Source organism: Atta colombica, unplaced genomic scaffold (genome assembly GCF_001594045.1).
Source record: "Atta colombica isolate Treedump-2 unplaced genomic scaffold, Acol1.0 scaffold210, whole genome shotgun sequence".
NCBI classification, from domain to species: Eukaryota; Metazoa; Arthropoda; class Insecta; order Hymenoptera; family Formicidae; genus Atta; species Atta colombica.
This window is the reverse complement of record NW_017259306.1, coordinates 2,226,470-2,239,340: the sequence shown is the minus strand read 5'-3', so window position 1 is coordinate 2,239,340 and position 12,871 is coordinate 2,226,470. Positions and strand designations below refer to the sequence as shown.

At 29.1% G+C, this 12,871-nt stretch overlaps 1 protein-coding gene across 1 annotated transcript in view; it reads left to right on the top strand.

Moving 5' to 3' along the window:
• The window catches only part of LOC108687704, a 34,757-nt gene that overhangs the window by 17,786 nt on the left and 4,100 nt on the right, over positions 1–12,871 (top strand). The window contains 3 exon segments of the mRNA XM_018193621.1: positions 3,559–3,563; positions 5,044–5,210; positions 12,175–12,181. Of these exon segments, the coding sequence (XP_018049110.1) occupies positions 3,559–3,563; positions 5,044–5,210; positions 12,175–12,181 (179 nt within the window).

Here is a 12,871-nt window from a genome sequence, read left to right as displayed (position 1 = left end):
TTGTTCTTTTAATGAATTCTATATTTCTCCATAATTTATAAATTATGAATTTATTAATATTTATTTATGATTTATAAAAAATATAAAAAAATTTAGATTTTTAAGTAAAAGATTAATATTCATTTACATTTAACTTGGAAACAAATATGTCAAATTACTATTCCTATTGTATGTCAAACGTGTGTGTTTAAAGTAAAGCCGCAAAACATAATATTTACGAATCATGAGTTCATATTGAATTGCCTGATTCGAGCGTTCTCAATGTGAGTTTGTAAAAAGATGAATGTTCAAATAGAAGCGCAGATCAAGTCGGCGATTGAGATTGCACTTCTTCAATTATTGATAAAAACACGATTGACAAAATGTCGCGTCGCAGTCCTATATTTATTAACGCATCCGTCTTTCACTTTACAATACGTAATTTATTCATAAGGATAAGATACTAAGCTCCCTGACCGCCAAAACTTCAAGTTATTTGCAACTTCAAATATCTGCAAAATCGACTGGCTTGATCTGCGCTCAACTGCCATCGAATGTGAAAATTCAATGTGCGTAAAATATGGTATAGAGTTAATGTCAGATGCGTAAACTTAAAATATTATAGGATGGAAGATATACACACGATATTCCATAATTTATGTTTTATAATTACATAGCGCTATTCTTTAGAAATAAGGATGTGGATTAAGGCAGACGACATATTTAATAATACCTTCTCCGTTAAGAAGAAAAAACGGTTTAGGGCTTTTTGACTCTTTTTTCATTAAAGAATAGCACTTATTGTAATTAATCGACGCAAATTATGAAATACTTTATATGTCATTCGAAGATTACAATCGACTCGTGATTGCTCCATTCTATTATTACTAACCGATTCTTCTATTCTATTCTATAGCAGATAGATTTTTATAAAAAAAAAATTTTAACTTATATTTATGAAGCAAATCAGTAGATTGTAATTCTTTAGTAAACCAAATTTACTATTCTTAATGACTGAAACAAAACCAAAGAAAACATGCGAGAACTATTGATTTCAAAATTAAAATGTTATGTGTACGTGTGTTCCCGAAAAATTAGCGATAATTTACATCTGCCAATTTACTTGGAAAGGGGTAATATTTCAAAGATGCCAAAACAATACTGTACCCAAACTATTCGCTATCAAATATTTGCTCGCTAACATTTCAAATATTTCAATACAATTTGATGATTTTAAAATACAGTAAAAACAAAATTTTGAAATCCACAATTGTATAAAATACTCAAGTAGCAAAGTGACATCAAAAAATGTTTTAAAACATTCTCAATGACATCTTTAACACCAATACGACGTTATTAAAACGTCATCTTGCTGCTTGGATAAGTATTATTGTTTACTTTATTTTAAGATAAAGTAACGTAGCAAAGCAAAATTTTTTTAAAAGCACTCTTACAAAGTGCAAGAATTTGGAAAGCACTATAAAAGTATAAAAGAAAGCTTGTGTTCTAAGAGACTATAGTCGCTACCGCTGACGTCAGTAGTCTCGCGTTGAACCACTACAGAATCGCGAATCGATAAAAATCGAAAGTCTTTACCGTGATTGTATCTAATATCGTAGTAAGTTAGTTTTTAGTAAGCGTATTGTAAGTAGAGCAGATGATGGGTGAAGGGAGTTCTCTTGTTCGTGTAGAATTTTTATGCCCGTAAAGGCCCAACACATGTAATCCATCCATAAGTAGCTAAGGTCGACATGGCTTCTCTACGAGCTAGATATTGAGAGATGCTTGTATTATTGATCCTTAGTGACATATTCAAAATAATGTTCCGTATATTATAATATATTATTTATTAATTACTCATCGTGAAATGCAATATGACGAAAAAATTATTTTTAGCGACTATATTATCGGGCAAGTGCAATAACTAAGATTACTTATGAAGTTGAAAAAATTGATTCAATTGTTAAAAATAAAAATTTATTACAAATATCTTCTAAATGATGTAAAAGGAAGAATGAGTTATATCTGCAGGAAACTTTACAATGTGTAATCGCTGTTAATTACGAAAATTTGGTAGACGAGGGGTTGCTTTTTAAGCAAAAGATCTCCTGATATCTAGTCTCGGGCCTCGAATACCCAAAAATCAATGTTTTCCATTCGTAGAATTAGTCAATTACATCTCAGTGTACAAAAAAAATTTAAGCTAAATGTTTTCGTATTATCTCTTCACTTTTACTGTGCATTTACCTTCATATAGACATTTCATCCCTCCTATATCGATGCTTTGTTCATCGTCTTTTCGTTTCTTACGACTAGTGAGTCATCCGCATTATCGTAAACTGAAACTGTTTATAGCTGCTTTCCTTTAGGAGATAAGTCGACAAATGTTATTCTATTCTTCTTGACATTTAATAAAGAATAAATATAGAATGACATTCATGTCAATTGTGATTTTTAAAAGGAAAGCAGCCTATATCTCACGATATACATCTTCATTTCCATGATCACCCAACCACGAACAACGATTTCGTATATACATTCCTTCCCACGACCATCCAAACACGTAACAAAACGCGAATTACGTGCAATACGCTAGTATTTGGAGGAGAGACAAGCAACAAATTTTACACTGCGTAGGAATCAAAGAAGCGGAAAAATAAATAACATTAATACATACTCTTTATATAAGCTTTGACGCTTGAATGCGCCCGTCACAAATGTCGCCGTACGAATTGTCGAATTAAAAGCAATTAAAAGGCAAATCCTTTCTATAGAGTTCCATATTTACAGAGCGCAGTATTTTTTCAGAAAACAAATCTTCGGATAGAGGAGATGACTCTTGCTCTTAATTATCTCTATATGTTTAATATCAAGACAATATATACGCGAACGCATTACGTGGTACGAAGCACTGAAAATATATGATTGATTACGCAAACACGTACATATTTTTCACAACAACATGTTGAAAATTATCGTGACAAGTGTAAGCATAAATGTTAAGTAAATGCAGTAAATCGATATTTCTTCGAGCAAATCCCTGTAAATTCTGAATTTTATCAAATGCATAATTATAATATTTTCGGTGCTTGGATACATATGTAACATAAACAATTTCCTGTATGTAATTAGCTACAATATTACGTGGATTATCCTACTGGATTGAGCGAATGTGTTTATACATAATGTACACAGCGTAATCTACATTGCGTTTATTATCCTTTCCTATTTGAATGTCAATGCGAAGATACGCGCCTGACGAATCCGGGCTCTTCGGTTTTTGTGTAATTAATCCCTGATTGATAATCATCAGTAAAGCGTTCAGTTCATTACCGCATTGTAATTAATGTAACAGTTATTAATGGAACAGTATTATTATGATTAGAAAATATACTATATATAATTCGATAATGAGATCGCGTCCATCTTATTATTAATCATATACATTTCTTTTCTTCTCTATGTTTTTATTTTATCCTAATGGGCCGACGTTTCAAATATAATCATTATTTGATATGATGATAAATTAAAATTAAATTCTTCACACTTAGCATACAATCTATAAAAGATTATCTAAAGAAACTGTTTAAAATTGCATAATTGTTCGTAAGTATCGCACAATAATTCTTTTTTCAATACGCCATGTAGTTAGTGCAGTTATCTTAAATCAATGACTACTGAAATTGACTATTGTTGAACTGTACAAGTTAATATTTTTTAAATTAATATTATTCATACCCAGAATTAAATCAAAACATATAAAGAAACAAAATTTGTTCAATTCAACTGCATCCATGTAAATTGATATAAAAATCAAAAATGAAAAATTTCTAGCTCTTTAGATCTTTGTGAATATATAAAGCGTGGGAATGAGTTCTCAGATTCAGAGATACAATTTTCAAATTACGTTCTGCAAAACGATGTTGTTACATACAATAACTTTTATCTTAATTTCTTTTAAAAGCTAAAAATGAATTCTGAAATATTTTAAGATTTCTCATTCTATAATTTCCGAAAAAAAAATTCCAAATCTGAAGAGACTGAAATTACTTTTTAAAAATCTTCAGAAATTTAAAATATAAAAATTGTTTTAGGTATTATATATAAGATATAAATTTTTTTACTAGAGTCTAATAGTGATTAATTATAATTTTGTGAATAATAAAAAAAGTAAGATTTGTTGACGATGATGATATTATCGACTTTTGAAAAGTTGTAGTGCACAAGTAATGCTACGAATTGTCGTAAGATTGCAGCACTAGTTCCACCGACATAAAAAGAACAAAGAGTACGATACGAGAATAAAAGAAAGATATTGCCATGAGAATGTGGTTATTAAAAAAATATGCGCAAGCATGTTGTATAAACTTTTATCAAAATTATTTGAGTTTTGTTAAAAATGATATAATATAAATAAAATATTATACTTAATATTATATAATAAAATATAAACATAAAAAGAACAATCTGATGATTTAATAAATCTAATTTTAATAAATCTATTTGTTTATATCGTACTTAGTATACTTTTAAAAATTCTTTCAGCATACAAAGAATAGCATTATTCTTGGAGTAATCTAAGAATCCAATTCCCATCGTTAAACGATCAACCGATGATAGAACCATTGACGTTAAGGGAATATTTGCGCTATAGGGCGCACATTCTCACCCGCGTGTACAAAACTCAGATTATGTAATGAAGCCTTGTCACAATGGCGGCGGCAAGCTTTGATCCAAGCAATTCTCACGGCAGGGAAAAGGCGCTCCAAGAATCAAGAAGAAACGTTAATTCTATTCGAATCTACGGTCGCCTTTCTTTGCTCCTCTTACCGATGTCGACGCAACAGGTCGTATTGTGACGAGGGTTTCTCTGCGAGTAAAATCGCCGCATCGCACCGCGCCGCGCCAAGACACCCCTTCGATACATTCGTATGTCTCGTTCGAGTCGAGAAGCAAACAAATTTATAGACCTCTAGGGCTGACACCTGCTCACTACGTCAGGTACAATTCCCGTTCCCACCTGCGGCCGCTTCGCGAATGATGATTCCTTTGATCGTGCGACAGCTTGGATCGGGAATAAAATCGAAAATCGCATCGAACCTTGTTCCGCAGAGCGAAGTCTCGATCTAAATGTTCCTGCCGTATGTGGATTTTCAAACGCCTGTTGTTATGAAATCGAAGACGGAGATCGTATCCTTCGGTTCTTCGTCGATTATTAGCGCCACTGATCGGCTGATCTTTTGTCTGTAAACGATGCGTAACAAATGGATAGTGACCCGTACACGACAGCAGCCTCCTTCCGCGCAACAAAGATTGTTTCTGGTTTCTCGTTCGGGAGATGATTAATGAGTTCGTTATATGTTTCTTAATACACAGGCGGGTCGAGACGATCTACCCGCTCATCGTGCGGTCAAAGGTTCCCGCAAATCTCTCTCTCTCTCTCTCTCTCTCTCTCTCTCTCTCTCTCTCTCTCTCTCTTTCTATCTCTCTTCTTTTTTCCTATCATTCCCTTCTTGTCCTTACGTTCTCTCTTTTTTTCTCACAAAATTTTATTTTATAAACTCGTTTATTGAAAGCACTTTAAGAAAATATCCATAGATGAAAAGTAAGTATTAGTAAGTAATGCATTACTTGTAATGCTGTCACTGTTACTTTTAGTTCTTGTAATATCAATTTGATAATGACTTTACTATTTTTTAGAACAATAACGCTAAAATTGGTAAAGTCACTTTTGAAATAATTCGTTACCTTTATATATTATTAAAAAAAAGGATCTCGTTATAACATAAAGCATAATAAATAATGCGTAATAAACAACCCGCAATAATATGTTTTTTTTATAGATTTCTGGAGCTGTAAAAGGAACTTTGGAGCATTAAAAAGATAAAGGCGCTATAATTTAAAAAAAAAGTGAAGAAATTAAGTAATTTAAACAAGTGCGTCTATTTTATAAATTGAAATAATAGATAGCAACTATCATTAACAGTACATATACTTGCTGCTTAAAAAAACTGTTGCCTTCTTAACAAGATATGATTAATATGATATTTGATTATTATCACAAGATACTATTAATAATATTTCAGTAATAATGTATTTATGAATCTTGTCAAAGGTATGCAAAAAGAATTGTATTCATTGGAGGAAGGGAAAGTTAGATTGGTACTCGAAAATTACAAGCTTCTGACCACAAATTTTATAAACACAGCCCTGATGATAATGAGTTATTTTCAAACGTGACTTTTCAATCCTAGCATTATCGTGACCATCATAAAAAAAAACTGTAAAGTTATTATCAAATCGTTATTATAAAAAAAAATAATGGTAATGGCGTGACAAGTAATGCGTTACTTCTTATCCCTGGAAACATTTCAGGTACTTAGTTAATCTTCTTTCAATAAATCAAATAATCAAAGTCAAGATTGCACGCGTCATCTTTAGAAAACAGATAAAAGTGAATATCATTATGTAGGGACTACCTATATTGACCGCAAAATATTAAATTGAGAATTCTGCTATAGTTAAACAGCACTGCTTTTCTTTTATTCTGTCCAATGATTTCGCACCTTTCTTCTCGCAAGACCTTTTTTCCTTTTTCTATCTCTGTTTCTCTTTCATGTAACTAATCTATTTCTAAAGAAAATTTTCGGTCCTAAGTTAGAATACGACCGAGGACAGGTAAATCGCGTATAAAATTGTTCTGTGGTAGATCTTTCGAACCTTAACAGTGACCGCCATCAAGGGAAATAAGAAATGCTTTTTAGTCATCATTCAGTGCGAGAACGTTTGTCAAGAGATCTAACAAAGCCGCCATGTCAGGAAATTAAATGTACACTACAGATCTATAGATATCTAAGTACGTACATTTTGTTATATGCGAATTTCGACAAATGTTATAATCATGTGAGAAATTATAAATTATGTAGCAAAAAATTAAGTAACCGTGATGAACATTTTTCTGAGAATTTTTCATATTTTTATATGAAATTCAAAATTTTTAAATAGATTTATAACTTTTTTAGAAAATTTTACAGATTTTTAATACAAATTGGAACACTTTTTAAGTATCGAGAAACATTACATCTTTTTTAGATTTTACATCTTTTTAGAATTCTTCATATTTAAATTCTAATAAAATATTCTAAGATTTTTTATCCTATAATTTCTGATGAAATCTTATAAAATCTAAAAAAGTTCAAGGTATTTTTTCAGAAATTATAAAATAAGAAATTTAAAAAATATTAGAATATTTTTCTCAAAATTCATATATAAAAAGTTTTAAAGATGTAAATCTTCTCATTATTTCTAAAAAGTGTTTCAACTCGTAAAATAAAAATTCAGAGATAAATTTTCATTAAGGGAATATTGTAATAGGAACATACAAATTCATAAAGATAAAAACAATAAACAATTATATAACAACAACTATATAACAGAAAAATTTAAATAAGTCAATAAAATAATTCGTAATAAAAAAATGTAAATACACTTATAAAAAGAATCATCTACATTATATATTTCATTCCCAATTCGATAAATCCTGATTAGCGACTGATCATTTAATTATATCGCCGAACGTTTCACGTTTCCTCGGCTCAGCAGCCGGTCAAAAATTAAAGTGACCCTCTACTAGACAGACGAAAAGGCCGAAGGACGAGGATGAAGGAAATAACATATTTCTTCTCGGTCGTAACAGTCTTTCGGCACTCTTTTGTGAAATGGCCGTTGGCCTTTCGATCGCATTACGAGGTTTCATTTTTGAGAAACCGATACACCCGAAAAAACGCACTTTTTGACAGTTTGCCGATATAACTTAGAGGTGTTTATAGTTAGTTAGAAATTCGTTCGTTCGGAGGTCGTTTTAATACCATCAGGATCGCGCGGTTATATGCTTTATGACTTGGATATAAAAGAAAAAAAAAATCCATCTATGTATCTTCGATCCGAGAGGATTTCAAGTTAATACGGCAATCCTCGATTATCAAAAAAGGGAATCATGATGATACATTCCGCTGTGGCACAGTAAATATGACTTATATCTCATTACATCATCGAGTCCAATTCTAATTTAACAGCTTTGTATCAAATTAGAATTTATATTTAAAGATTATCTTAATATCATCACAATTTTACTACTCAAGACATAGTTTCTATATTTGTGTAGTTATATTGTAAAATTAAAAATCGATGTTGTATCAATGTAAATAATATGGAGTCAATGTAAATAACAAAATATTTTTTTGCGTGTGACTTGCACTAAAAGATTTTTAAAAATTTGTCCAGGAGAATTGACGCCCTAACTATAAAGATATATTTTACAATAATTTTTTTATACAATAAAGTTGTTAATAAGATGCTAATCAATGATTAATTTGCTGATCAATGATTAGTTTTTCTGGAGAAATTCAAATCTTTTAATTCAAATCAAGCAGCCAAGAGAATGAAAATCTTTCCTTCTTTTCTTATTGGTAATTCATAAAATTCAATTTATATCTTTTTTTGAAAAGAAAACAATTTGTGGATAATGATTGTGATGAAATGAAATATCATAGACATATGTTACTGATTATTTTAAAGTCGGTATGTTACAAAATTAACTACAAAGCTTATAAGGATGTAAATATTGTTTTTATTTATTGAAAATTCTATGAAATAAATTATTTCAGTCTCTTGTGAAATGTAACACAAGTTTTTGGACAGTCATGGTTGTAAATTGATTTTGAAATTTGGTTGTAAGTTAAGTTAATAACATTTTTATTACGTTATAACATTTCTTAATTTTGTGTATCATTCAGATAGAATTATCAGGAGGAAAATCAAGAATTGATGATTAATTACAATTTTTGTGATATTTATTTTTTAAAGACATCATGCAGTAAGTAAAGAAAAAGAAGGAAAACTTTTATAAAACATAATTTATCAAAATAAGAACAAAAAAAAAAGATTTCTTTCATACATATTATTAATAGATCATCTTATAAAGGTATATTCTTAAAATAATTCTTTACATTTTTTAATGTTAATGAATTAAATAAGCGATTTAACAAAATAAACATTTTTTATAAACAAAATGAAATGTATGTTAACGTACATTAAGTTTCCAAATTACACGTGTTGTCATCTTAAATAAAACATAATATTTTTATGAACTTAATATAGAAATAAATCTCGAAATTTAAACAAACCAGATGATTGGAAAAGGACAGAATCAACGCGGTTAAAAGTGTGTCAATAATTTTTACACAATATTTTCAGAAATTTATTTATGGGAATTTCGTTTGTTCAATTATTTGTTAATGAATTCAATATCGAACAAAAGCAAATTCTACATTAGTAGATCAAAAATGAAAATTTGTAATATATCAAACTTTCTGTTAACATTATCTGGTCTGATTTATGATTAATAAAAAATATTTTATGTTTCTCAAACGACTTGTAACGCTTAAACTGAGTAAAGGAAAAATATAAAATATTTTATCATCCGGTAAAATACCGGAAAATAATTATCTATTTCCGGTATGCGAGATTTTGACATTGTGTACAGATTAAAATTAAATAGCATTCAGTTCTTTGTTATATATCTTTTTCAATTATTTTTCTATCGTTCTCAATTATCTCTTTAACAAGAAAAAAGTATTAATATTTTGTACAAAAATGTATAAAATTCATCCACGATATTCATTTGTACAATCATTACAGATTTGTAATAATATCGAACAATGAAGTTTAAAAAAGTGATTTGATAAACAATCTTTTTCTGTAAAAATTACGCGGAATTGAATATCTCAGCCATATTTATAAATCTTTCTGATAAAAGTATGCCATGAATAAACAAATAGTTTTATCTTTCGACTTACAAGATAATAGTTTCTGACATATCCGTAACGAGCTAATTGTAAGATTAACTTCTCAATCTGAAAGTTTAAATCACATAGCCATGAAAATATAACGTCTTGCGGAGGCTCGCTGCATATATGCACGCATAAAAACATGCACGCAAGGGTAAGCAATTGGAGAGAGGAATAAAGAGCAACACTACAAGCAACCATTGGCCATCGTATAATTACGTCGACATACAAGCTTCTCGCGATGATATTCGTCTTTAAATGAAACGACATCGAGCGTGCAGGACCGCTAATTAAACCGAAAAACTTCATCCGCTAATTAAATCCAAACGATTAAGCTTATTCGCCCTTCATTACTACTCCTTTTCGTCGCCGCATTTATCAATAATTATTACTTATCGGAATGATTGCCTCTGAATCTTGGGCGGCCAAATACAAGCAATGATTTTGCTTTATGGTCAAATCACCATTTGAACCTTGATATGTATAAAATTTATTACTCTCAAAAATGAGAAAAAATTGACTGAAAGATGATAAACTTGGTTTTAAAAAAGAAGATTAAAAGAAAAAAAGAAACTATTCAAATGGATATGGAATTATTTTTATATAAAACTTTAAACTGCACATAGTCGTCAAAGTCGCATTATCATGTGATAACTATATATACTAAATAGACATAATATCGTGCCGATGTTTGAAGGAAAATTTAAACGCAGAAAATTTAAATTTTAGTATACATTTATTAAATTATATAGATTAGTCGACATGAACTTTCCGGACAACCTAATATTATACCATTTAGAAAAGTAGAATGCTTTAAAATTTTATCTTGAAAATCCTATACATTTTAAATTATAATTGATTAATTCTAGAAACTAGTTCGTATATTCTTAATCAAGTCTTATCTTTTCTAAAAAGCCATCACAAATTGTGTTTTATATAAAGAAAAACGTGCAAGATTAAGACAAGATTAAAAGATAAAAATCGAATTTTATAAAAGTTTAAAATAATATTTTATAAATTGAAGTTATTTTATTTAAATCTAAGATCGCGGTTATATGTTGAAGTTATCCTGGTGTCCGTAGTTAATTTTCTATTTTTAGAAAACTCTAATTTTAGTCAACCAAGAGAATTCTATATTCTCCTTTTTAGTATTTTAGTATTTTACGTAGCAGCTCTTTTTATTTTTCTTTGAGATTTTATATTTCTTAAAAATAAAGAAAAGCAAGACTGTTGCAAGACTTGTTCACTTTTATCCGAAAATTCATTTAATCCTCCCATATTTTTCATAAATTTATATTTTTTTGTTAGAAATATAACATTATAGTTTTTTATTTCCGCGAATAATTCTTATATATAATTATGGTATGTTATTATTATTAGTTATGTTGTTATTATTATTAGTTGTTAATATTAAAAAAAAAACAATTAGAAGCCGTTAAATCTATTCCAGAATTTTTCTAATGTTTAATAATTATAAATTCTTATGATGCTCAAATAAAGTTTTGAACAAAATTTTGTCTCATAATTCTGTTTTTTTTTTCGTTTTTAAAAAATGGTTAGAAAGTCTCGAGGGAAAATAAACTACTGAGTAAAATATGAGATAATATTTATGAGATTATATTCAATGGTTGAGGTTTGAAGATGATTTATGATACAAATAAATAGCATATGCGCATGCGTCCGAAAGAATATCCCCACTAGAATAGAATATGTATCCCCTTCTTCTCTTTTCGATGACCGTCTCTTGTCCTCTCAGTTTTAAAAGTTGAAGCGAAGCGTTATGTTACCACTTGAGTGTTCTCTAACTTATAGGAAATAAAAATTGTTATTCATCTTCGCACTGGAAATTACTGCAAAGATTTTACAACTACAAAGAAGTGACTGCAAAAACTAGCAAGTCTTTAAAAAATTAAATATAATAATTGATTGATATGCTTATATATTAAAAGAATACACTTTTATTTTGAACATCTGCTGTATCTTAATTTTATAATAATAGTAATAGCTTCTAATTCGCGATTAATTTTATATTTTTAAGAATAGTTCCATTGATGATTATAATAAACTAAATTTTTTACTCCTCTAAATTTATATAAAATCGATTTCGAATACAGTGTATTGCTTATTTTTCACCTTAGTTACAATATATATACATGGCATCATGGAATCAAGAACAAGAAATAAACCCTTGGATTCAACCTATCATATATCCACAGGTTTGTCTCAGTGTATAATTACGTGACTCCTCATGTGTATGTGGTCATGCAACTTAGCGTGGCGGAAAGGGAATGCACCAGTTAATGTCCTTATATTAACATTTTGCTGATTGAATTTTTTTTGAATATAGTATATCTGTTTATATACAATTAATTACAAAAGAAAGGAGACAATATATACAAAAATATATTTAGAAAATATATATGCAGGATTGGGAACATTATTTTATAAAAGTAATACGTTACTGTTATCATTACTTTTTGTAAAAAGTAACTTGTAAAATAACTCGTCTCATTATTGGTTGCTAAAATTCTTTAATATGATTGGTTTATACATTTAGATTTATAAGGAACCAAAAGCAAGAACCAATTGTATTGAAGAATTTTACAACAGTTGCAAAGCTGCTTTCTCTGCTAAACGCAGAGAATTATCAATTTTAAAAAATAACACATTACCTACTACTTAAAAAGTAAGAAGACATGTGTTAAGCTAATTGTAAGTCCACAACCCTACTTTAAGAGGCCGTAAGTTATAAGTGATGATATATCGGCGACAACTTATACTTTTAAGCCGTAAGAATTGGGTTTTACTCAATTCGCTTTCTAACGATTAAAGCCTAAAGACTGTGTAAAAACAATTTAAAGACAGAAATTATTGTTATTTAACTCTCTTTCGACTTATGATTTAAGGCCTTTTAAAGCAAGGTTGTGGATCTATCCTTATGTTTTCGTATTAAAATAAAATATTAGATTTAAAAATTACATTATTTAATACATTATTTAATAATCAATATTAAAATTTAAAATATTAAGCTAGTCTCTATACAA